The sequence below is a fragment of the Thamnophis elegans genome, chromosome 4 (assembly GCF_009769535.1).
Source record: "Thamnophis elegans isolate rThaEle1 chromosome 4, rThaEle1.pri, whole genome shotgun sequence".
NCBI classification, from domain to species: Eukaryota; Metazoa; Chordata; class Lepidosauria; order Squamata; family Colubridae; genus Thamnophis; species Thamnophis elegans.
The window spans coordinates 57,960,438-57,988,270 of NC_045544.1; the positions used below are offsets into that span (position 1 = coordinate 57,960,438).

At 37.3% G+C, this 27,833-nt stretch overlaps 1 protein-coding gene across 3 annotated transcripts; it reads right to left on the bottom strand.

Moving 5' to 3' along the window:
• Positions 1-312: 312 nt before the first annotated feature.
• On the bottom strand, positions 313-27,751 carry SERAC1 (serine active site containing 1). Of its 3 annotated transcripts, none has more exons than XM_032216231.1 (17): positions 27,703-27,751; positions 25,938-26,029; positions 23,931-23,967; positions 22,246-22,382; positions 21,209-21,298; positions 20,005-20,136; positions 19,030-19,151; positions 16,703-16,831; positions 15,733-15,846; positions 15,003-15,165; positions 14,110-14,260; positions 11,780-11,921; positions 10,082-10,182; positions 8,466-8,563; positions 5,984-6,166; positions 3,833-3,976; positions 313-2,329 (listed from the first exon to the last, which is right to left on the bottom strand). In XM_032216231.1, the coding sequence occupies exons 1-17, from the start codon at positions 27,708-27,710 to the stop codon at positions 2,190-2,192; spliced, it is 1,983 nt and encodes a 660-aa protein (XP_032072122.1). In that variant the 5' UTR covers positions 27,711-27,751; the 3' UTR covers positions 313-2,189. The 3 variants fall into 3 exon arrangements, with proteins under 3 accessions (XP_032072122.1, XP_032072124.1, XP_032072123.1); XM_032216233.1 differs by having other exon boundaries at positions 27,633-27,721; XM_032216232.1 differs by lacking the exon at positions 27,703-27,751 and adding an exon at positions 27,565-27,685.
• Between the last annotated feature and the right edge of the window lie 82 nt (positions 27,752-27,833).

Genomic DNA, 27,833 nt, shown 5'->3' on the forward strand with positions numbered 1-27,833 from the left:
TGTGGCAGGTCATTTACATGCTAATAAAAGCATTAGAAAGCAAGTCAATTGAAGTGACTTTATAAATTGCAAATGAAAGTAATTTTTATTACTCTACTTGAAGTGGTATCCGGCTGTTGGCACTATATTGTATAACTTTCTGCCTAGTGAGATGCCTCATTAAAACTTGAATCTTTCTAGTAATATACTCTGCCATCGATTGCAATTTATCCCACTCGCCCTGAGCAAAAATGGAACGGGGCAAATGTTGCAATAAATAAAAGTTGTCCTGAGCAGTTTTTAAAAACATTTTTTTCTAGTGAATAAAATATAAACTTTTGAAAATGTTTAATAAAAAAGAACTGTTTAAATAAGTATTTAGAAAGTCACAGGCAATTTCAGGAAAGCAAAGCTGAATTTCAGTTACTTCAAGACCAAATCATAGTCATAAATTAATCCATTCAACACCAGTAACTTCATGATGCTATTGACTCATGTATCCATTTAGACACAACAGTATTAATACATTTGACATAAATAATTCACATATTGTTTACTTCATTACATATAAATTGCCTAGTGATAGGTAAATTGTTGGAAAGTTTTTATTCTGGAAGAATAATTTATGGTGGGGTTTTTTTTCTAAATGTGTAATGTTATAACTACATAGCAATGTAATGATCAAGTATTTTTATGTTTACGACATGTCCTTTTTTAATCAGCTGCAGTAGTAAAAAAAATCAAGAGTTGCCTGAAAAAGTATATACAAAATATTATTTAGTACACACACAAAATATTACAGTAGGTAAATTACATGCTGTTTGGGGTGGGTGGAAATGGGAATGTATACTTCAGATGGCTCTGACAGTTAGAAATATTTTTTTGACACAAGGAAATGCAGCCAATTGATATGGATAATCATTTCCCCTTTGTCTACAATAGGAATCTGCTTTGCTATAAACATAGTGGCTTAATTTATCATTCTAAATCACAGACAAGGTTTACAAGGTTCTCTATAACTCCACACTATGGTTTGAAACATCTGACAATATCAGTGGTGGTTTCCAACTCACAATTATGGCAGTTGTTTTACCACTGGGATATTAAGTAAATGGAACATAAAAACAGGACAATCTTTAGGAAGATTTTTTTCATTTACATGAAAAATCAAGCCATGGTTTGGCTTCATGCTGAAACTGAACAACTGCTTTATACATTATATTAACTTAAGATTCAAAATACTTAAATGGCACCAGCCAAAGGGAAGGATTTCTACCTGGAGTGTTTCACATTTTCAATATTGCAAAATATGTATTTGGCAGGCGACTCAGATTACATTGAGACTGAATTTTATCTTCTGAGTTTTACAAAAATTTAAGTAGTAAAGACATAATTGGGATTCATCTCAAGTGCCCCCTTGAATAATCCAGCCTTTTATGCAAAATCAAGCAGCAATTCTGAATCTTTTGTTACTTCGTGCGGCATATTGGTATAAGATGACCACAGGAAAATCTGTCGTCATAGAATTAAGAAACTGCTTCAGTTTTTTGGAGTAAACAGTTCTGGGCTTATAACAGCTTTCCAAACACTGTATGATAGCAGATTTACAGTATACCCTTCTTTTCAGTTGGCATCCAGCTGCAAAAACACAGGTTAGGGTCCAAATTCATTTGTCATTACACATATTTTCTACTATATTTAAAATATCAGAATGTCTGTAAACCAATTGATATCATGCAATATGGGTGCATAAGTACATCAGCACGGGAGAGTAGATTTATGGCATTAGTGCATTTTCTCTCCAGTATGCACAATACATACAAGGTCAAGTGCTCCCATCCATCTAGTGTCAGTGACTGAATAAAGTAGTATAGGATAATCATTAATGGCATAGTAGCTTCGTTTCTATATTGAGCAGAAAACGAAGATCTCTAGATAAAACACATGCTTACAAAACAGTGAAAAAACCTTCTAGGAGCCCAGATAACTGTTTCCTTGTCAAGCATTAAATGGAACTCAAAATGAACAAAAACGCTTTGTACAATATACAACACCAGAAATACACCCACAGTTTCCCATTTGGCAATGTTTAAAAAAAAATAACAGCTTGAGTGTAATAAAACAGCCGCCCTGCCAAGGTCAGGCCTAAATTCAAAGAAAAGTTAGCATAACTGCTCCAGTAAAAGAACAAATATGCACGGTGTTGCCATTCAGTGATTTCCCAGCTGTCTTTTTAGAGACTCTTGAATAAACTTTAAGGTTTGTTGATATAGAAAAGATTCTTTGTTCTTGGGTTTGCAAATGTTGAGGTGGCTAACTTCTACCTGAATGAGTTCTCCAATGCCCAAATCTGAAACAGACATGAAAGCAAAGAGCATTAATATCACAGAAAAGAAACACATCACCTATTTACATTCAAGGGACTCCCCACCGCCTACTTTTGAAGGTCTCTAGGCAAGAAAGTAGCCTGCCTGTCTGATCTGTCTCCGCATCGGAATCAATAAAGAATTAAAAGATGATGCTTGAACCAAATTCTAGATTGGTATATAAAACAAGGTTGGAGTAGACCTGAAAATTTATTTCTGCTGCAGTAATCCATATGTTTTTTCACAGGATATCATACATAATTTACGTCTTAACTGTTTGGGGAATATGTGCACTGGTTTGAAATAACTTTTTACACCCTTTCTACACAAAGCATATTAAAAGAAAAACTGCACCTCGTTTTCAGGCCAAACAAACACAACAAAGTATAGGTAATCCTAAACTTACAACCATTTGTTTAATAGCAATAGCAATAGCACTTAGACTGCTTTATGGTCTAAGCAGTTTACAGAGTCAGCATATTGCCCCCAACAATCTGGGTCCTCCTTTCACCAACCTCTGGAGGATGGAAGGCTGAGTCAACCTTGAGCCTGGTGAGATTTGAACTGCTAAATTTCAGGCAGCCGGCAGGCAGCAGAAGTAGCCTGCAGTACTGCACTCTAACCACTGCGGCTCTGCGGTTTAATGTTCAAAGTTACAATGGCACTGAAAAAAGTGAATTATAGCAGTTTTTCACACTTACAACCTTTGCAGCATCCTCATGGTTACATGTTCAAAATTCAGACAGTTGGCAACTGGCTCATGAAGTTGCAGTATTCCAGGCTGAGTAATCACCTCTTGTGACATTCCAACAAGCAGAGCCAATGGGGTAGCCAGGTTCACTTAACAACCATACCAATTTAACAACTTCAATGATTCAGTTAACAGCCATGACAAGAAAGGTTGTAAAACAGGCAAAATTCCCTTAACAACTGTCTCGCTGAGCAACAGAAATGTTGGGTCTCAATTTTGACCTAAGTCGAGGACTACCTGTATAATATAAAAATTCCCGCAACATAGAAAAGCCAGAAGCAATAACTTCAAATTGTGAGCGAATTCAACCCTCCTATTCCTAGTTGTTTCTAAAGAACTACATTTTGTTTGATATTACAGAAACTGTCCTAATGAAAATGTTCAAAAATTAATGTCGCATTAATTAAAATGTAGCTGAGCATGTTAAAACAAAGTGAGTTAGCAAATTACCTTGGGACCTGAGGATGGTTGATCCAGTGTTCCTCAACTGGAAAACAATCATTAATTTTTTTGATTCCCCCCCCCCCATTAACTAATTTAATTTTCATTAAGATGTCTAATTTGATCTTCTTTTAAGATGTATGGAGTTCAGCTCCCAGAATCCTGCAATCAGCCATGCTGGCTGCAGGATTCTGGGAGTTGAAGTCCACAGCCTTTAAGTTGCTGAGGTAAATAAACACTGCTACAAATGACTGAAGACAGACATTTCCAAAGGGGAATGCTGAGATTGTCAAACCTGCAGATTCCACTGGCACGACATGCAGACTCAGCATTCTGCCAACTCGTGTTGGCAAAGTTTCTGCAAAGCTTAATACTGGAAAGTTCTGATTCTTGGCAAAAGAGATGAAGTCATCATTCAGTGCTTTCAGGGCAGGCGAATCTGGAAAAATGCATAAAAATGAAATGTGGTTTTCTTATTTTAGACACTGCGTTTCAGGTGGAGGTCTACATTTACCCATAATATTTTTCATCTGGAGGATGGATTTCAGTTCAGAAAGGTGGCATCTGCCTGTCAAGCATAGATTTTAAAGTCCAAGTGCCATTCTGGTATATGCAAGCAAGGGATGGTATCCCAGCCTCTATTTGTTCTGATGAAGTACATGTAACCCTCGACTGAAAATATTCATTGCAATGGCACTGACTTACAACCAGTCCTTGCACTTACAACCTTTGCAGCATTCTCACAGTCACATGATCAAAACGTGGATGCTTGGCAACTGACTTGTATTAAGATGGTTGCAGCATCCCAAGGTCACGTGGCTGCCATTTGCAATCTCCACATCTGGGAAGCCTGATTCACTTAACAACTGCATGATTCACTTAACAAATGCAGTAATTTGTTTAACAACTGTGGCAAAAAGGTTGTAAAATGGGGCATGACTCACTTAACAATCTCCTCGCTTAGCAATGGAAATTCTAGTCCCAATGGTTGTAAGTATTTCTATGTGTTGCTAGCTTCCTATTGAAAATAAACAAAGTGGCTCATGCACAAAAGATCTATCTAGCTCAAATTCTAAGAGTTCTTTTTCTATCCAGGAATACAAGGAAAGGGAAGTAGGCGGAGGAGCTCAAGGACAGAACTTCCAGTACACAATAAATTGGTGTAGGTGGGCAGGTGATGCAGAACCACAGCTGCCCAGAGTTGCCTTCAATTTAAATTTAATAAATAAATAACAGGCAAGGTGTTATGAAATGATTAGACTTTAGCTGAGTTTGAATTGAAGATACATGTGAACTTAACTAGAATTCCCTTTTGAGTTCCTATTTAATATTGGTTTCACACAGTTCCTGATACGGTCTGGGAGCAAATATTGGGATGCCTCAAATCTGAACTGGCAGGTCCTCAAAGTGATGCCATGGGACTCTGTCAGAGGCCTTTATGCTAGCCTTATTTATATTTACTGGAAACACTGATTCAGAGTCTAATGGAATCAGAACATGGATGTCATCCAACTCTACCTCCCTCTTTCTAGAGGAACACTGTAGAGGTTCTGAATGGTGGCTGGAGGCTGAATGGGTAAAGAGGTTAAATTAATTGAGACTAAAGTACTTCTGGCTCTTGCATTAAAACCCAAGCAGTGCTGGATAGAGTTGAAAATACAGTTTCATAATTTGGAGTCTTCTGAGGCCTAATCTCTAACTAGTTCCACATAAACTGGTATTCATGCACTCACCCCTGCCTTTCTTATACGTCTAACCATGTGAAACATGCTGCATATTACACAATTGGCTGTTACATCACATCTATGTTATAAGACTTTGGGCACTGTCATCATGCAACCACTTTATTGGGATAGCTGAACCAGCTTCCTATTTATTTTTGAGTGAAGGATATCAGAAAGAACACTTTCTTCTGTATAAATCTGCCATCACCAAGGCTGTTGACAGAATGGTCATGCTATGTTTCATCGTCCCAGAAGACTACCTAGCTAAGGTCAGGATAGAAGGGTTTTCATTTCTCGCTGAAGCTCCTTCCCCTCACTTGTTGACACAAATCCGTCCTGAATGCTTTTGGATCGCCTTAATAAAGCTTAAAGAATTTATTCTACTAATAAAGATGCTGGACTGAAAACAGGAAAAGCTGAGCTCTGTCCTAGCTTAGGCACAAAAGCCAGCTTGGTGATCTTAAGTTCATTCCTTCTCATTCCTAGGAAGAAGCCAAAATGGCAAACCACTTCCAAAAATATTGCCTAGAAAACCACATTTCCATTAAGCTCCATCAAAGGAATAAATAAAAATGAACCTCAGTGTTACTTTGATTAGTGTAAATAATTTGGTTTTATTGTTAATATTTATATGGGGGGGGGGAAGGGAGGAAGACAGCTATAGAAAAGAAAGCTATGTTTTAAATATATACTTTCCAGAACTACCCCCCAAAGAAACAAACCTTTGCTGAGCTCTTTGACTCCCACAGAAGGGAAGAGCAGAAATCGAATATTTACAGAATATTCAGCTAACCGGGAGCCATGGTGAGGAACACTATAAAACACAATTCCCCGTGTGCTGTCCACTATGGGAGCCATTTCAGGGTCCATGGAAGCATCCAGCAGCATTTTCTTGACTAAGAGGCCTGAAAAGAAAAGCCTCCATGAAAAGGGATCAATGCAGGGATGTGATGTACTTATTAGAGAGATACAAAACAGAAAATCACTCTCCCACAACTCCTTGAAGACGTTCTGGCTTGCTTTCTTTACAGAAAAGGAAGCTCAGTCCAACTTCCCTCCTCTGGAAAAGCAGGACCTCTTTCTACAAGCCCTAAACCACCTCTACCCAGGACAAGAGATACCAAGTTGGCCATTAGCCCAGTCTGGTTATATGCAAACGGTACAGTTATTTAGAAGCCTTATATGGCCACCCATCTTAAGCAATTCTGGGCAGCTCACAGCAACTATAAAGCTAATAAATAAAACAATCATAAAAACAATAAAAACTGTAAAACAAAAAACCTGCAACCTAAATGTTTCCCAAAGCAGGTTCAACTATCCTTCTTTCATGCCTATTATACAATCCCAGCACCTCAGTAAAATGGGAGATCCTTGAAGGAGATGGGAAGTGTGGAAACGTGACTAATAGACAGACAGACAGACAACAGATGGGCCTTAGCAAACAAATAAGCCAAATCTTAAAAGCTTTCTAAAAGGCTAGAAGGATGGAGGGCCTGTGGTAAAACACCGGCAGGAGGGCATTCCACAGGGTAGGGGCAGCCATGGCAAAGGCATGCTGCTGAGGTCCCACAAGATGGCAAGATTTCAGGGGGGGGGGGCACGGAGTGTGCGTGCCCTATCTGATTTAATGGAATGGGTGGATATTTTTAAGGAGAAGTGGTCCTGCAAATAACCAGATCCTGTGCTATGCAAAGTTGACAGAACATAGTATCTCTGGCACACAACATAATAATGCATATCTTAAGGGAAGATGGACTCTATGTACAATTGTGTGTACAATTGTGTGTACAATTGTGACAGCTTCTATATATCCTTTCCTGTAAACTGCTGAATGCCAGGAACTAGGATCTTAATATTTTAGGATAACTTGAATGCCGAATGCGCTGTTTATAATCTTCTAAAGTGCAACGGTCAAAGAGTTCAATTACTTGTAGAGGGTTTTGAAGGCTACAGAATAAAATCTGATGCCCCAGTAAGATGAAATGGGTCACATTGTGCCTCCTGGTAGACAACGTAAAAGCAGTCACATTAAAAAATAATATAACTTTCTTTTCCAAATCCTTCATGAATCTCCCTGCTTGGCTTTCAGACAAACAGCTGTGAAAGTGCAGAAACAGACTAAGGGGATGGAGGCACTTTAAGTCACATCTAGAAAGCCCATTGGCACTGTGGAGTTAATATGACATTTTTAGATAGAACTATTCTAAGTCAGTGCATGTGAAATCTTAGCTTCTCCATTCATTTTTAAGAGGTGGTGGGTTATTGATGAACAAAGGTTTGCTGGTCTCATGTTTTGACAGATATATGGTGGATTGCCTCCTGTGCCAAAGGAAAGAGCCAAGGCCCAGCACTTGAAATGTCAGTACTCAGAAAACTACAAACAAATACACTGAAACAACTATAGGGGAAAAGCCATTACTAAAAGTTGCCTCAGTTTCCAATGGAATGGATGTGGGAACAAGCAAGAGGTTATAGAGAGGTAACCAAATTACTATGTATTCATTGGTTTATTAAATGGTCAAGGTAAGCTTAGTTGCTAGATATTGTTTTCTGGCTAAACATGATGCTCTAAGGACACATAAATGTAATTCATCGATGCTTTCATTATGCCCCCAGGCCCCACAATATTTCAGCAGACACTTTGGAAACTACAAGAAAGGGCTGAGAGGGGATGAGTATTCAAAGAGATGCTTACCATCCTGTCATGCTTGAAAAGGAAATCTACCAACAAGGTGTATTGGAACACATGAAGGGTCTAGGTTGTGTTAGCAGTGCAGTTAGGAAATAAAAGAGTGCCAAAAATTAAAGGAAGTTGGGCTCATTACAGTTTGAATACATACACGCTAAAGAGGCAGATATTAACACTCCATAGTATCAGTGGGGAAGAAAGTCGGTAACTATTCATCCACGTAAGGTTTAAGACTATTTTCTGATAAGTTTGGTAGCTAAAAATCAGAATTTTCAGTAGAGAGCTACTGGAAATCCACAAAGAGCACTTTAAACATTCACTAGTGACTGAAAACACACCACATCTAAACACATATGCAGTACTATTATTGTAAATCCACATGGGGATTGCTTTCTATGTGGCTCAAATGAATCCTATGAACATTGCCTTTGAATGGAAGCAAGGTACTATATTTACAGAGTTAACAAGCTTGAAAAGGTTTGTTTTAAAGTTGATACAGAAGACAATGAATTTACCGCCCATGCTATGCGACAGCCATATGAGAGGCCTGTCTCCAATCCCAGCAGCTCTTAGTTTCTTGAGAAGCTCAGTACTTCGATACGCAAGAGATTCTCTGCAGATGAGACAGCAAAGAGAACAAGAGAGGCAGGTATAATAAGACAGCATATTCTGAAGAATCAGGTTATTTCTTGGCAGCTTTACTCTCATTTCCTTAAACTCAGCTTGTCTCCATAAAGGTTATCCCCCCACCCCCTAGCATCCTACTGAAAATGTTGGCATGTTTTAGGGCAGCAATTCTGAAACTTCTCTTATAAGTAAATCAACATCCCCTATTACTAAAAGCTTTAAGAACAGTGTCTCCTAATCTTGACAATTTTAAGACAGTGATCTTCAAGTGCTAAAATAGTTTCCAATGGCCAGGCTATCTGGGAATTCTGGGAGCTGAAGTCCACAAATCTTAAACTTACCAAGGTTAGAAGATCACCACAAAAAACAGATGTCAAAACTCAGTGCTTGTTAGCACTACAAAACAGTTGACCTTTCAAACAGATTTCATGAGACTCTAATTTAATTAAAAACATAAACAATTACTATGGAATCACTAAATCTCATCAGGTTTTTTAAGCATGATTACTGAGATTTCAGGTGGAATGCCAAGATCTGATGCAAGAATATTTTTTTTAAAAAACCTTAGATTCTATGATCTTGCAGATTCTGGCTGTACAATATTTGCTTTAAATCAAATCTTGCTTAAAATAATGGTTAGCATCCAGATAATCAAATCAATATGCTGTATTTCACATAAACATACAGAATATATACAGAATCTTACAACATGTTTTCTGGTATGCACAAAAGATTTTGACTGATATGTAAACACAATATTTAAAAGTCATGAAACAAACATGGAAATTAATGCATTACTTAATACTTTAAATAAGTATTCAAAGTACTTATTTAACATCTCTTGTTATTAATCAGCTATTTAACATCCCTTTAGATTAATATGAATATCACAGAATCACTATTCCAAATACTGCATTAAGTCAGCAGCTACAGTATTATCCAAGTCTCCTTATGGGGGAATTGAAGAAGCAATTTTGACAGCACATAATCACATTATCTGGGGGAAAAAAAATCACTGTTTTGGGAATATCAAGTCTCCCTACATATTCTTCAGGGAGCAACCACTATCTATGTATGTGGTTGCATTAGGAGTATATTGAAAAGTGTTTGACAAGATTATAGCAATTCTGCCAAAGTGTATTCAATTTCAATTGTTTCAATTATTAAACAAAACATGGATTAATGCAATGAATGAATCCACCTAAATATTTTAAGACTGATCTTAGTATACATGTACATCATGTATACAACGAAATTGGTTTTGATCTTGCTCAATCCTGACAGGGCTCTTTAAGAGTTTATATAATAAGATCAATCTGTTATCTTAATCAAATACAGGTATGAATTTAGACTGCTCACAATGCAATAAAATACATAAATGTAACATTAGTATTAAATATTAATGTAACAATGTTAATATATAAGCATTATATTCACATCTAAAATGTACAAGATGATGTGTACAAAAACATAACAGTTTCAGGTTTCTACTCCTATTCCTTACCTGTAGCTCTCTACGGGACATTTGGTTCTCCAGTCACTAAGATGGGTATCATATTCCACAGAAATAATTCTAAGAGATGGGCAGTCAGATGCTAACCAAGTCTAAATATACATGAAAACAAGACAGAAAACAATTGTGTTCAGATAAGTGTTTAGGCTTCAGGTACTACAATGAAGACCAGCAATATATTTTCAAGCGAGATGAGTGAATCAGGGGAGTAAACTATGATTGCATCTAAAGCAACTTGCTAGCAGTATCTATTACCTTAATTTCAGCAATGCAGCATTAGTCTTATAAACAACCATTGTGCCTTAAATCCATAAATATAGGGCCAAAGTACCGTTACTACGGTATCATTCTGTTTGGTGGATCCCTACCAATTAATCAAAGCCTCTGCATTTGGGTATGTTAGCAGGCTTCAAAACATATTTTAGAAAAGATCAAACTGTCACTTATGACTTGTTATTCTTCTAACAGCAGCATAAAGCAGAAATCAAGGAAATGATACCTTTTCTCAGTCCAAGTATAGTAAAAGGAAACAAGAAAATGCTTTATCAGGAGAGATTCTTAATGTACTTAATGTTTATTTGCAGCAAATAAATGTGTTGCTGATTACATAGATATAACTGAATAAAAAGCTGTTCACACAAATGCTGCTGTTTGTTATTATTTTTTAAATTGATTTTCTATAGAATACATTTCTTAGTGCTTAATAAACATCGTGTTGACTGGGTATTTAATTTGCTTAACAATACAAATTTACATTTTTAATCTCCACCCCTTTTTTCCAACCATGGTTAAAATAGATTCCATGTTTGATAATATTTTACATCTTCTTTCTGTTTAATTTTCAATGTCAATCTATCCATTTCTGCACAATCTAGTATCTTCCTGATTATCTCTTCGTCTCCCGGTATATCTTTGTTTTTCCAGTATTGTGCTGTCTGTTATTTATGTAATAACATAAATAGGGAGGAACTGAAGAAAAACAATTGGAAAAAATATGAAATATTGGGGCGTACAAACTGAAGTTGAACACTTATGGAAAAAGAAATGAATTGTTAAAGCAATCGTAATTGGAGCCTCAGAGCAATAAGTAGAGGACTTTCTTGATATCTGGCAATATTGAATCTATGGAACCCAAATAACCTAACTTTACAAAAAAACTACCCATCCTGCTTGGAATTGCCCTATAGTTTTAAATGCAATTTTAACAATTCTTAGGTTCTTGGTTAGGACTTATTAAGTTTCTTCCCGTCTTAGACTGTAGATTACTCACACATCGCCATCATTATCATCATCAACCAGTTTCAACAGCAACCAGTGACCAGGACTGCTGTTGCTAAACTATGCAGTCATAAAATGTGATGTCATGGGACCTCCTCGCATAGCAACAGCAATCCTGGCAGTCCTGGTTAGCAATAGCAATAGCAGTTAGACTTATATACCGCTTCATAGGGCTTTCAGCCCTCTCTAAGCGGTTTACAGAGTCAGCATATCGCCCCCACAGTCTGGGTCCTCATTTCACCCACCTCGGAAGGATGGAAGGCTGAGTCAACCTTGAGCCGGTGAGATTAGAACCGCTGAACTGCAGATAACAGTCAGCTGAAGTGGCCTGCAGTACTGCACCCTAACCACTGCGCCACCTCGGCTCTTGGTTCCTGTTGTAATTCAAGAGATGTGGTTAATGATTCTTACTTTTGGCCAACATTCACTGTAGTCATCTTCCGCATCCATGTCCCTGTCATCTGCAGACTGCTCAAGGTCCTGTTGTCTCCATGTTTTAAATGCTGCTCCCAAAAGGCCATGAACAAAAAGGACATCAGCTTTAATGGGCTCACTGGTAGAGAGAAGTGATAAAGAAAAATACATTATTAATGAGAGTATCTAAGTCAACAGGCTGCTTGGGAACTCCTGAAATTCTAGTCCGTGCATCTTAAAGCTGCCAAGGTTGAAAAATACTTATCTAGGCAAAGAATTCACTCTCAAATAAATGCAATAATTCCTATCCCATCTCCACTAAAATTATTAGTAATGGTAGAAACAAAAACTGATGGAATTATTCTAAATTAGATTCCAGACCAGAGCAAGGAACCAAATGTTGACTTATATCTCCTTTATTTTATGAGATGTAGTGATTCAATAGATTTTAGACTGTGTTAGTTAAAAATCCATACCGTGTACGGGTTCTGGGAAGTCGGGGGGGGGGGGGAGGAGGAGGGGGTTGGGGGGTGGAGGGAGGGAGCATACAAAAAAAATTGTACTTCAATGTTTTAATGATTGACGAATGATGAAATATTTGTGTTTTTTAAAAGAAATAAAACCTTTTTCTACAAAAGAAAGTTCCTTCCAAAACCTCAGAGGCACTTTATTTTCTGCTCTGGTTTTTTTTCAAGCTTTTTCTGCATGCTCCTTTAGCCAATTGGACTCTGGACTTCTTTCTATCCATTGTCTGAAACTATTTTGTGCCCCTTAAGGTAAAAGTTCCCCTTACACATATGTGCTAATCATTCCTGACTCTAGGGGCAGTGCTCATCTCTGTTTCAAAGCCGAAGAGCTAGCGCTGTCCGAAGACTTCTCCATGGTCATGTGGTCAGCATGACTAAACAGCAAAGGTGCACGGAACGCTGTTGCCTTCCCACCAAAGGTAGTTCCTATTTTTCTACTTGCATTTTTACAGGCTTTCGAACTGCTAGGTTGGCAGAAGCTGGGACAAGTAATGGGAGCTCACTCCATTATGCGGCACTAGGGATTTGAACCGCTGAACTGCCGACCTTTCTGATCAACAAGCTCAGCATCTTAGCCACTGAGCCACTACGTCCTTTTTGTGCCCCTTAGCAAGGTGTCAATCTTAAGCTAAATTTACATCTTTCCCTTCTCACAGTTATTAATTTTCAGAGACTTAACTTCCGCAAGACTGTATAGACTACACATTGCTGTCTTGAAGGCTTGAATGTTATGCATAATGTACAGTATTAGCATCCTAATGGTAGTCCACAATATTGTAGGTTGTTCTCAGTGGTGGGTTCCGGATCCCAGTGCAACCAGTACAGTGCAATGGGGCCTGGGGTCCACCACATGAACGCGTGCAGTATGTGTGCATGCGTGTGCGTGCATAATTACCATCTGCAACGCCTCCATGACACTCCAGCTGCTCGGTGGAGCGTCACGCAGACGCTGTACGCTCCATGCGTGTTACCCCCGAAGAGCTCAAATACTGGTAAGGCATGGGTGGGCCCTCCGGAGCACTGTACCAGAATGGTACCTGGTGCTCCTGGCAGGCACCGGTGCTCCTGGCAGGCACTGGTATGCCCATTCCGGGGCATACCGGTCGTAACCCACCACTGGTTGTTCTCAATCAGAAACCACAATTTGAACTGGCAACTCAGTCATTAAGAGAAACTGTTGCTAAGTGAAACCATGTCTGTGCTTATGATATTGATTTACAGATCTGTAAATGTGAGGATTGGATGTAAAGTCACTTTTTCATCACTATGTAGCTGCGAATAACAAAAGTCACTAAACAAGGACTATTTGTAGTATATTTATAATGCCCCTGAAACAAACATAAAGCCAAAGCAATTTACACATGTTGACAAACATCTATGAGATTTGTGCAAAAGATTTTGTCCTGCTCTTAAATTATTTGATCCATGCTGTGCATAACAAGAGCTAACTAAGGTTGAAAACATTTGCTGTCTATGCACCCAGGCAATATTGAAAATCTGCCTGCGTTTATAACAGTTGCCTGAATTTTTTCCTTTTGCTCAGAATAAAAGGAAGGGGAACAGAAAGAAAAAACTTCTCCCTGCACAAACAATTCCTCAGGCCAAACTGTTAAATCTACCGGAATACATGGTTACAGCAGCATTTGATGATTCATTAGTCAGTCTCTTACAACTGGATGTCTGAATCACCTCCACTGCAAAGAGTGGGCTGCATCAGTAGATCGAATCATGCTAAACTGTGGTTACAAACAAGTCTGAATTACAAAACAGGCTTAATGTAAGAGATAAGAGCTTGCTTACTTGGTTCGACATTGTGGGTGTAAAATGTATACACCATCTGGGTACTTTTCTTGCACCACTTCCCTGTCCAGATTAGCCAAGGCTCTCGCAGCGTGAGAGGATTCCATGACGCGTGGAGACTTCATCATAGCTGCTAATATAGAAACCCATCCTAGCATTGAATTAAAATAAAACATTGGGTCATTGTTACCTACTTGTATGCTTTATTAATGAAAGTATATTTAATATAAGTAATAAATATGTAGGAAAGTATGGTACTATATAGACTGACTGCTTTTTACCACATTTTCTCTGGCAATTCTCTGCAAAATTATTATTTGTTAGCAACTGGAAGTCGAAAAATTTAATTTCTCCTGTTCATGTTTGAGGCTATGGTGTAAGACTGATTATAACCAATAATTCATGCAGGAATATCAACAGGCAGGCAGGCGGGCAGGCAGGCACACCATGTCACTCTATGAGTAAGAGTATACTGTCTACTCAAACTTTCTGCTATAAAAACCCCTCCAGAAATAAACAGTCTTCCGGTCAGGAAAACCTTTGTTTTAATCATTCATCTATTTGATTCATTAATTCCTTCCCTTTCTTGAGAGGAATCCTGAATAGAAAAGTGTACTGCCTCACAAACTGCAGAAGTATAAGTAGTTTCTGATTACTTCCTTTTTTCCAAAGATGAATTCAATATACACCCATGGATAGTTTCTGTACTATGCTTAACCAATGAGAATATATATTTGACTAACTGAATGAATTGCCTGGAATATTAAATAATTAAATCCCAACTCTAAAGTATTGATTTCCAAAACCCTATAACTCTTGTAAGAAAAAAAAATCACAAGACAAAATATTTTAATAATTCTTTCCCAATTAACAACAAAGGCATTTGCTATTACCTGCACGTGTTATGGATGCATGAAGATGTTCGTTTAGTGCCATATTTCCAATTATGTGAATGATACTTCTTTGTATTTTGCGAGAATCTCTATGGAGGTGATACAACTTTTGTAGCAGTTGAAGTCCCTTGTTTGCTTCAATTTTATTACAATGGCTAGGGATCTGAAATGATATGGGAATTGCAATGACGAGCTGTACTTGAATGGTGTGCAAATCAAGTACAAAATTATTTCATGCCCAAAGAGTCACGGGGATTATCCAGACACTGAAATAAAATTAAAAGTGACTTGAGAATGCCTACACTGTCTCCATGGCAGTACTCTCCTATTTCCTCATAACATGACTTAAGTAGAGAATAGTACCTACACATTTTACAATCTATCTTGGGTTTTTAACAAGGCTTGAGCAGGGATTTTCTCTTCATGCCTTTACCTTGAGTCTGAGAAGGCTGCAAATAGCTGAGTTCAACTGTTTAGCGGCAAGTGTGGGTAGAGGCAGAACCCAGAATAGCGCTAAAATTAACTGGTTTGATTAAAAGGATCATTCATTTAAGAGGAAAATATTTCTTTCTTCTATTTTAAAATGAAAATCATAGCCTATTATCATGAAAAATATGAACGATGTCCAAACTCTTTGATCTTATTTTCAGCTTGTTGTCACAACTGAGATCCAAAGAGAGCTACAGGCCCAGACTGAGAAATCTCAGGCTAGGTGTTTCTGCTGCATTACCTTGGAATGTTCCACTAAAGCTTGCAGAAAGAAGAGTTCCACTGTCTTTGCTGGTATGGTACTAAGACTTTCACAATATGGAAGCCCATTACCTCCAAAACACCATAGCCCCCCCTGGAAGAAAAACAAGTTGGAAATTAATTTCAGAACAACAGAAGGAACAATGTGAAGTTTGTTTATAACAACATTTCTGTAACAATGTGTAGAATTTTGCATTTGTTTTATAAATTAAACACAAAGAGTACAGTGTACTCTAATGGGTCAAAGGAAACAATAGACCATGTCTCACTTTACAGAAAAGATGCTATAACTGAACCATATTAAAAATACTGACCAGCAAGACACTATCACCATCACTATCATAACAGTCATTGGGGCATTCTTGCTACTAACATTATTTTCCAGGCAAATTACTCAAAAGGGATGTGAAAAATTAATATTTTTTAAAGAAACATTTTATTATTCTGAAGCCAACATTTTTTCCAGTAAATAAATCCCAATAAGAATTTATTCCGCATTGTCAGTTAATTCTAGGAACTGATATAACTGTAATATGTAATCAGCTGAAAGCAAGCAAATATTACCATCTTCTCATTCCTTCTGGCTCAGACTAACCCTCTAAATTAGAAACTTACTGGCAAGACAGAATAACAGTTGAACTCATTTTCAGTTTACTTGAGAAGTAAAAATCAAAGTATAAAATCATGGTATCCAATATTGCATTTTCCACCTTTAAATATATTCAGAGACTATGTCACTTTTCATATCAAGGATTTAATAATTTATCTCTGGCTTCATAGCCCAACAAATCAGAGACCCAACATGGTGTACAAAGCTAAAATACTGTAAAAATGCAAACTAAAACTGGAATCACAAATACAATACATTAAGGAAGAAACACACAAATAGAATGCCGGTTCTAAGTACCCAGTTGACTAAAATATTGAATTCTGAATTTTTGAGAATATACCTTTTGGGCAGCTATGGTCTGGCTGCTTTCTCTTAAAGCTAAAGAAGTAAAATACTGCACACACTGGTCAAGATCTGTTTGAGGTAAAGATACCAGTAGCAGTCGAAGTTCATCTTCTAAGCAACAAGTCTGAAATATGAAACCACAAACATTCCTGTTTATTGTATCTTGTTGATGAATGACTCACATAAAAAAAGTTTTTATAGTATGAAGTAGCATGAGATTTAGTCTATAAAGTTCCAGATTAGGGGTGCAATCCTTTTCTGTTGAGACCATATTCCTTCAAGCATAATCTGATTAGGGAAGTACGCCTAAGGTGAAACCAGAGGATACTGCACAGACATAAAGTAACTCCTAACAATCACCTAGCTAACTATTTCTCTTTCTGTTTTGCTCAAATAGCAATTCTTGTGACATATGAAGGATAATTCACATAGTAAACTGAGCTGTTGGCTTGAAAAGGGTATTTGAAATTAACTAAGAACTATATCATATCATAGGGCAGGATGGACAACACTATGCAGCCTGAGATTCTGCTGCCAACATTGAGCAGCAAAATGACCAAATTTCTGTGGCACAATTTCAGGTCAGTTTTAGTTGTTTTAGGCTAGGGCTATGACATTCATTGGAAGCAGTTCAAAAGAAGTCCTGTGGAAAGCAGCTGCAATCACAGACATGAACTAGGTTTTTATTTCTTGTTCCGGAGTATCTCTTCTGGATTAAATCCAAAGTGTGGCACAGACAGTTTTAGAGGGTTTTCAGAATGTGAATGGTAGAGTTTGCCTATTGATCTCTTCTACTCCTGCGCATAGGAAAGACAGTAGCCCTGAGTCCTCTCACTGCAATTCCCATTCTTATACTCCACAAGGCCAAGTCTGGGGTTTTAAGATCATGACTTCTATTACTGTGCCTCCAGTGAACTCCTACTCAGGGAAATGGGACAATTTGCCACAGCCAACTCATTGCAGCCAACCCGCCATGGCCAACTCGCCAGGGGACAACTCACTGTTGGACAATTTAACAATTCTATTTAATTATTTTAAATAAAATTATTTTAATTTTTGCCATTCACATTTCATTCTTTCCCTTCTTTTGCATCCTTTTCTTAATGATTCTATTCCACCATTTATTTTATATTAGTGTAACTTTTGCCTTGCAACAAGTTGTCCTGTGGTAAGTTGTCCCACAGCGAGTTGGCCGTGGCAATTTGGGTGTGGCGAGTTGGCCGTAGTGGGTTGGACTCGGCGAGTTGGCCACAACGAATTGTCATAGAACCTTCCCCCCCACCCAAGACACTGATCTTCCTTTCCTATGACACCTCTGGGCTCTTCCTCACAGTCATATTCATGAGCTCTCCATCCATCCTTGAACCCGGAAGAAACTATACTGGCATACTGTAAGTTGCACTGCTCCCACAATGTATATCTCTATCACATATCACCGAGAAGGCCAGGCAGGGTTGCTGTCCTGAAACAAACTAGGGCAGGGTCCTTTCAAGACAGCAATTGTTGGATGTCTTGTTATTTCCTCTTCCACCCAGCATGGACTAGTGGTGGGGTAAAAAAAATCAGACACAGATTATTTCAGAGAGATCTTGAGGGCTGGGGAGGGCAGAAATGAGCAAAATCCAGGCCATTTTTTTGCTCAATTTCCCCCCCCCAGCCCCCAGGAGCACTCTATAAACTTCCTAATGCCATTTTTTTGACAAAAAACGGGCCCGTTTTCGTGAAAAAAGGGGCCATTTTTGCTTGGTTTTGCCCCCCTCCCCCCGGAACACTCTACAAGCCTCCTAAGGGCTATTCATGTCCTTTTTTGGGGGGGAAAACGGGCTCATTTTAGCGAAAAACAGGCCATTTTTAGCAGGTGTGCAGAGTGCAAAAACTTTTTTTAAAATTTGCCTCTTCAAAACCTTGGTGCGTCTTATACTCCAGTGCGTCTTATACTCCAAAAAATATGGTAGGTAAAACAATCTAACAGCCACAGGGACCGTCATTCATAGATTGATTAGAGATACAGAGCAGAGAAGCCCAAATCAGAAGAGAGCCCTCGGGGTTATTGGGCCTCTGGATCTTTTTTGCCTTTCTCCCTCCTGAGGTCGATTTCCCCCAGGAGTCCTTTCAGTCAGGCAAAGAACATCTTCTCTTAGTATTTGATTGGGACAGGTTGAATAAAAAAAGGATTTTAAAAATACGCCTGTCCATATGGATGCCTTCCAGGCAACTGCATTATACTACCTACCTTGGTCAATTCCAAAATATTAATTTTCAAATATCTACATAAAAGACATCACTGCAGTAAAAAGGCTGTTCAGATCTTATTGTACATACATCTTTTGGATTCAGTAAAAGATGAGGAGGCAGGAAAAATCTCAAATCAACATCGTTACTCCGAGCTAAAGCAATGGCCATTCTCTGGTCACTTGTTTGGGCAACAGTCCTGTACTGATAATCTGTACTAAAACAAATATAAAGTTAGGATTTTCACTAATCCGAAATATATTTTTTAGCAAAAATTATGTAAACAAGCAATACATCTTTGCAATTAAAAACCCAATGAGAATAAGCTATCTGTTTGGAAGGGACTCCCTGCCAAGGGATGGCAGAAATAAACAAATTCCCAATTTTGAAGAACAAGGACCTGGGTGGGTGAGGGAGATTCAGCTGTAATGCTATTAACAAAACTGTTAACACCTGAAGTTTGTATTGTGAAACAAAAGTTGCCAGTTTAATATCAGAGTCCTGTGGACAGCAATAGCATTCTTAAAGCTTTTCAATAGGAAGTCTGACCTCTCACTGTAAAACACTCATCCACTGGTTCTTAGTGAAGTAAGATATCAGAACTGAAAGGATTCTACTGTTTTTAAATAAGTTACTGTCAAGTGTTAGCCCACACCACAGGTGGCTTGCACCCGGTTTGGCCCAAATTGGGCAAACAGGTAGTAACGGCGGCGGGAAGCTCCACCCGCCCACCCAGACGCTTCTGCGCATGCACAGAAGCGTCATGTGCGTGCGAGCAAATTGGTAGTAAAAAAAATGGCAACCCATCACTGACCCACACCCTAACTGAAATTCAGCAAACCAAGAAACAAATATGCTGAGGGTCCTAATCACGGAATGGTTCTCCAGCACAAGCTCCAATTAAAATAAATGGGTTCTTGTATGGTTCCTATTTAGTCTGTAGAACTTGTATAAGAAAGCTTTCTGATATGTTGTGCTGCTATTCATTGGGTATTCTTTTCATAGTACTATGTAAGAGATAAGAGCCAACAGCAACTCTGTAGCTATCTGAATAGATACCATTACCATGCCAGTAACGATTGGCGGCCAATTCCTGCACAGCTTGTAGCCGGACCATTTTATCATTTGATTGACTTCTTTTCACAAGCAACCACAAGGCATAATCGCGCTCTTCTGCATCAAGTGTACTGAAGCGTTCTTTACCAAACATAAAATAGCACAAGATTATTATAGTCACTTCATTTCTATCTTCACATTATCATTATGATCTTAACTAAAGATCATATTTTTGGAGTATCATTTTAAAGCATGCAATTTCCTGGATCCACAATTAGGTGGCAATACCTAATTGATCTTGGCTAATCCAACAGGCTAAGGAGGTAAATTCTTGGATGATACACCTTCAGAGAACACTAGAACTACAGTCAAGATTGGGTTACAATCCCAGAAAAAGGTAATTGTAAACAACTTTGTTAAACTTGTCAAGAAACCTATACATGATTAGTATCAAGTTTGATTTGAAGGAGATTTTTCTTAATATAAATGATTGACCATTCAATTGAATGGACTGCTTTGAATCTGGAAACTGAAGTTTAGTGGCCATAATCAATAGGTTATGGACTTAAATGGGACTTGATTCTGCACAAAATTGTAACACAAGAATATATATTGAATTACATTTAAGTCATTTTTGCATTCTAGTGAGAATCCTGTAGATCCCAGAGTAGGAAGGGCCTTCAAGTTAACACCTGTTCAGTTGCAGGAATCCAAATTAAATCTTTCCTGCCAGATGGCAATCAAGTCTCTGCTTGAATGCATCCAGTGAAGCACATTACTTGACTGAACAATTGGCTCTTACTACTGCACTGATTTTAAGCCTAAATCTCCGAATAAACACTGACAAGATATTTTATTTATGAAATAGCAATTGGATTAAGAATAATTACTAACATTTAAGCATAACTAGCATGTTCAGAGCCAGTTCCAAAGACTAAGTCACTGTTCCAAATAACAAACAACAGCCAGATCATGGTAGCTTTGCACTTTAAGTGTTTGTGTGTGTGTGTGTGTGTGTGACAGGGATAAATTTATTGATTTCCCAATATGGAGAAATAGCATTGGGAGGAGGGAATGGAAAAAACTACATCTGTTTAGTTCTGCATGGTATGAAATGTTAAAGGTACAGAGCTTCTGCTTCTTTTAAAAAAAATAACAGTTTTAGATTACAGCAAGTCAATAATGACATTCCTAAAGTTTTTACCAAACCTACCATCAAAGGGCTTTTGGAAAATTCGAGCATGCATTTCTATAATTTTCTTGGCTGCACGGTGAAGTTTCTTTCTCACTTGATATATAACTCCTACAAAAACAATAGAGTTCATTTTGGTCAAATGATATATTATTGTCTGTCCTTATACATAGGCCAGAGCAGGAAACCAATTCTACAGGAAGAACTAGAACTATATTTGAGTGAAGTAGGACTTAGTAAACAATTTTTGCAAGTTTGTTTGTGCTTTCTCTTCCCTTCCCCTTTCCTCCCTGACTTATGAGTCAAGGAAAACTCAGCCTAAGTCTCTTCTAAATACTATATTATCTCCCTCCCCAGGATCAAAGAATACTTCTGTCATTTTTGTTTATAGAAGTTTCAGAATATTTGCTTCAAGGCCATCTCCCTGGCTCCCTACATATATAAATTCCTGTCAGATTCAGCAGAAAGAGAATGCCATTTGCGTCTTTCCTAATAGTGCAGCCTCACCTTCCAAATAAAACCTTGAGGCTCTGTTTGGGAAAAGGTGCATCACCAGCCAAAAAGGAATGTTACCAATACCAAACTAAATACTGATCACCAGCTAAGGATCAAGTGTTGACTTGCTCTCAGAAATATCTGAGGATTGCTACAAATGGGCTATTTGTCGGAATAGGAGAGATATATCACCAAATCAAGCTTATGGGATGGATAGCCATACTCTATTAATACAATTTCTTAATAATAGACACAAGGAGGAAAGAAAAAATAATGATTCAACTGGATTTAAAAAAAATATAGAAAACATCCTAATGGAGTCAATTTCCAGTAGAAGAGAATATTAAAAAATGGGAAAAATATTCTTATGAGGAAAAAAACCCAGAAAATCTGATAAAGTTCTAATAATAGAAGAGAACATGAGTAAATTTCTTCCATAATCTCCAGTGTAACGTTCTTCTTTAAGCATCAGGATGAATATACTAGTTCTTAATTGGTATTTCTTATATTCAAACTGTGTTTCTAATTCATTCTACTATCAACAATAACTTAGTTTTTCTTACCTTGATAGTCACTTTGATCTAAAGAAACTGTTTGTAAGTAGATGTAGGATTTCAGTTTTTCTTGTTGTACCACTTGGGTATCAAAACTGAATAATTTCCTTAAAGTCAGAACTTCATAAGTAACAAATATACAACCACTTAAAAAAGCAGAAGACAGATATCAGTGTAAGCATTAAAGTACAGATTTAAACCTGATTGTAGTTAAGTAGAAAATGAACCCATCTCTATGTAGAGTTTTCTAAAAATTTAACTTTGGAATCCAAGCTGGCAATTCTTTTCCATAGTTTTATCAGCTGAAGAATTTCCCCCTCTTGGTGGGGAAAATGTGGAGTTCTACATAGGATGCCCTGAACTCCTCATCAAAAAGAACATATTGTCTAACAAAACAAGAAGAAATATACTGATAAAGGAGAATATTCATAGCACAGGGTTGAAATGAGGGATCCTTGGTGCTCCTCTGAGCTTGGTTGTTTTCTTGCAGATGTTTAGTTACCCAGGTAACATCATCTGTGCTAGAAAAGAGCAGGGTTTGTTTTCATTTTATATATTATAAAATGAGTATATAAAAGGGAGAGCAAACCCTACCTATCCCCTTCTAGCACTGATGTTACTTAGATCAGGTAATGTAAGAAAACAGCCAAGCTTAGAAAGCACCAAGAAGAAATGTCCATTCACTTCCTTTTGCCCACTTTCTTCTCTCTCCCTCTCTTGATTCCTGTTGATATCCAAACTAGACAAATCAAGATATGCCTGTGGGATACACTTTCCTTGCTACCTTCTATCCATGCTCTATTCCATAATCATATTCTGATGCTAGAAAGTAGCAAGGCATAAATCATGCAGAGATGGAGCAGGAAGAGTATTTCAGATCAGCACAAGCCACTAAATTATCATCTCACAATCTTTATTGCTTTATAAATATAGGAAACAATAAATAAATAAATACATGAAACTGAGCAGGAAACACAATCTGCTTCTAAATTTAGATTTCAAATAAAGAAAGGCAAAACTTGTTTGTGGATTAAAACCAAGAGAGGAGAGGAGAGAAGAAGAGAGGAGAAGAGATGAGATGGGAGGGGGCCTGTCAATTCTTTCAAAACTCACAATTTCTAAAGTTTTCAGGAATGACCAATTCACATAGCTTATTATTAAAGGGCCCAAATTTTAAATGACAAACTAATGCAGGAATTGACTGCTACCATGCAATACACCGTTTCCCCAAAAATAAGACTTTCCCAGATAATCAGCCTAATTGGGCTTTTGAGCGCATGTGCTAAAATAAGCCCTCCCCCAAAAATAAACCCTCCCCCAAAATATTGCAACACAGCAACAGCCATGAGGTGACCAAACTCGCTGTCTCCTGCACCTCAAAAATAAGACGACCCTGAAAATACAACCAAGTGCTTATTTCGGGGGTCAAAAGAAAATAAGACCCTGTCTTATTTTCAGGGAAACACAGTATTAAAGAGGGTCATACTTAATTCTGCACCCGCTTTTAGTACTAGATAATATTGTCAACATTACCATATACACAGCATTTAAACAGTTACATACTATCTATCTATATCTATATCTATATCTATTCACCAGAATAGATGAAAAAAATAACACATTAAACACCTACAAACGATGATACTTTAGTTTTATTCTAAAAACAAAATGAATGTTTACCAATAAAAACTTACCCCAGAATAAGTGAGCCAGTTAACTTCACAATTTTTCCTTAAAAATTAAAAGCTTAGTATCACTGCATGTGCAAAACAGATGTTTTAGTACAAACATTATTATCAATAATGAGTTATATACAGAGGTGAATCTAACTGTACTTAGTTATTATTAAAATAAACATACAGAGTCCATTTAACTTCTAATTTAAATAGTGCGTATTTATTAGCTGTTTTTATGCCAACACAATAAAAAAAGATTCTTGGAAGTTCTCATAGAAAACTAATGGAATATAAAACAAGCCACATGCAAAAATAAAAACAATGCTGCCATAATTCAAAAAGAACAAAAATATGGTAATACTGAATTAAAATAAATTAGGGGAAGGCTCTACAATGGAATTCAATCCTTAACAGCTTGTGGAAAATCAGCAAAGAGGGATGATCTTCATAACATCAGCATTGCAATAGAAAAGCAGCGCCTTCTCTCACCACCATAACCTCCCCAGATTCTTGAAAGTGTGAGGTGCATATCAGTTTCTTATTGCTATAGCTAGTTGGTTGGTCCACAGATGGCTAGAGAATGTGGCTCAGAATATATTCAGGTAACAAGCCATGAAGGGCTTTATAGATCAAAACCGGCACCTTAAACTGGATCCTAAAATCAATTGGCAACCAATGCAGGGTCCACAACATGACAAAAAGCTCCCATACTTGGAGCCCAAAAGTGTACAATTTTTCAATATTTATAACCTGCTGGATTATAGTGAGCAGTCTAGACAGATAAGAGCATGAGGTAGTGTTATCAAGCCTTTAAGCCTCAGGTAAGACCCTAAATAATTAATTTAATGGTCATTTAATTAATTCCTATTCAAGGTTATGGAAAACGAAGTCCTACTTCTTAGGACACAAGTGGCAGCTCTGTGTAAGTCTAACCACTTAAAATTTTTTTTATAGTTGAGACTATGCCCGCTCAACGATGAGATTTTTTCTGGGAGGCATTCTTCAGACGAGAACACACAATTTGTCAAACTAACCTGGCAACAAAGTTCAAGTTGTGAATTAAGAAGAATTTACTTCTGAATAAACTTGAACAAAAACACTGGTTTCTTCCATTAGTCTTTTAGGTATGCATGATCCTCCCACCACCATTCTGAAAAATTTTATATTATGGAAGACATATCATTGGATTCATAAAATATTCTAAACAGATTTCATCATTGTAACTCATAGTTTCGTTTATATTACTAGTTTGAAAAATCAAATGGTACAGTATTAATTCTTACAGATGACTTTATCAACATTTTTCTATCTAAAATTTCTATGACATCTTTTTTAGATGGCTATCATTTCACACTATGGAAAAGTAAGCATTTCAACCTTGTGCTTAGAAAAATATTCAACTAATTCTTAAATATGGTTTAAATCTTTAAATAGTGATGCAGAGCAATGTCACTAAGATCCTGCTTAGAGATCCTATCTTCAAACAGACTTTATATTTCCATTGGTATATATATTTCCTTTTAGAGGGGAAAAAATCAATAAATCAGAAGTTCTTCATCAGTCCTACCAAATGGTGATAAATATTTCTCCAAAGGCTATCTCTAGGAAGAATACAATTGCCACCACTTATGAAATTTTGTGTAAAACCCCCCATGATTTATAGTTTTGATAAATAGACAGATTATAAAGAAGGGTGTCATGATGCAGCTTTAGAGAAATAGCTTAAATCTTAATTGTATCACTGATATGAAGAAAATGAGAAACAAGTGCTTCACATCTTTCTTTACCCTTTTTTCTTTTCCTTTTATTTGCATTTTTAGCCTTTTCCTTTTCTCTTCCTTTTTTCATTCTATTTTAGTTTGTATTATTTATTATTCTTAATAAAATTTTCAGGTAGCTAGATATAATTTGCCTACGTAGGCAAAGAAGTGATGTGCAGCAAACTCCAAATGATGAATTTATCTGGGAAATCATACAAACAAAATAATGATAGAGTCAGGCTTGTAAATACAGAATTGCACTTACTGATATCTTTCCATGATTGATCAACTTTCCATGTAGAACCTAAAGTTCCTATCTTTCTATAGCAAACCACACAATAAGCAGCCAGAGACATTCTGTAAAGGTACAAAAAACTGATTTAGCTCATCAACAGGATTTTAAAAATTATTTTATATATCAGTTATGCCCTAATCTAATACATAGCATTCTTTCCAAAAACATATATTGCAAGTTTAGTACAGGATTTCATGATGTAAAAAAAACCAAACACCCTCCAAGTATCTTTCAAAGGAAAAAAGAATTATATCATTTTCTAAACATTTTGATACGGGAAGTCTTTCCCTTCTGAATTTAAATGAGAGATGCCATTCATCTTACAATTCAAAATAATATATTGTGCTTTGCTGTATTTTTATAAAGTAATTATTTTGGCTGCCTATCTACACTGGAAAAAAGAGAGATTCAGAGACACAATAAGCAATTCACCGAAATCTAATAAGTTTGCTGCCAATCTATAGAAATATTATTGGAACCATAGATAATTATAGGGTCCTATCTATATTCTATAGATAACTATAGAATGATAATTCTGTGCAAATTCAGTACAAGGAATAGAGCAAAGAGACCAATCAAGCTTTTGGGGGGTGAGACGTTCTACTGATATGGTATCATTTGATTCAAAAAAAATCCTGTGTTTCCTCCTGTTATACCACTAAATCATGCTGTCAATAGTTTGCTGCTTATCCCATGGTTAACTTTGGGGAGTTTGTATGTTACACTTAATATTAACTAGTTTTGCTCAATAACTTAGGGTGAAATAAAGCGAGATGGTCCTTAGTTCAGTAACCACAAAGAATACTAGATTCTTTGAGTACGTATTGAGTATTTGGTATAAATCCACATGTTTGAATAGAACTTGGTTTTTTTAAAAAAATAAAACCCACACATCAGTTTTTAGATCTGGGTTTTTTAAAAATAAAATAAATAAATCTGTTTTTTTTAAATAAAATAAAAGGTATCACTCAAAATATCTAAAATGTGCTATATATGAAGATAAAAAGTTTTTTTAACCCAACTGTAAGTTGTAACCATTTTTTTTATATGCAGTACAGCCCTGGGACCATAAAAATCAAAGGCACCCGGGTTAGCAAATGAAGCTTTGTTGGTGAACAAGCTTCTTGGAAAACAACAACACTGCCCGACCATTTCAGTTTTGCAGTGACTTGTAGCTCAACCTGATTAACTGCCTTGCAGATGTTTCTGAGAACAGAACGAAGTGTGGGAGGGGTGACTAATATCATAGCTGAAGAACAACATTCACTAGGCAAAGAAATGTTTTATCCAGAATTTATTCCCTGCACATCTCTGAAATGAAAACATGCCTCCAGTACAGACTTTGAAATAAAATTGCAGCAGCGGCTCTGCCGAATGTAAAGCGCTTTTTAGCCTTTAGCGAACGTGCAAAAAAGATTGCAATTCGCAAACAGCATAGAAATGCCCCAGTTCTCACTTTAGAGGTGCGGCACAATGAAAAGGGTACGCTCTAGGCAAACGGGCTTTATGGCTAGAGTCAAGTCTATCATTGCAGGTTACAGCTATCGTTATATAATAATGGACAAATGAGTTATACGAGCATCCTTCGCAACATTACTCCTTAATTCAGGGATCTCTCCGGATAGACAAGACAGGTCCTCCAGCCCCGACTTCGCAACCACGCACCAGGCTGGCCCAAACCACCGCTTCTCTCTTCTCCTCCTGCCGCCTCCTCCTCCACCTCCACCACCCCTACCTGCCCATCTCGGATCCCCGTCCCACTGTCAACGACGAAGCCTTGCCATACCGCCCACGCTCTGACGTCAAAGCGACCCACCTGACGTCACCCGGAGGATCGCCCTTCACAAGAGCAAGCCAATCCAAAAG

Excerpts from the sequence above, each read along its gene's own strand:
- SERAC1 (XM_032216231.1), bottom strand. Across the intron at positions 15,166-15,732 it reads CTTTAGTGGAACATTCCAAG|ATCCCTAGCCATTGTAATAA; the intron begins GTAATGCAGCAG and ends ATATCATTTCAG. Across the intron at positions 11,922-14,109 it reads CACCCACAATGTCGAACCAA|TGAGCCCATTAAAGCTGATG; the intron begins GTAAGCAAGCTC and ends TCTCTCTACCAG.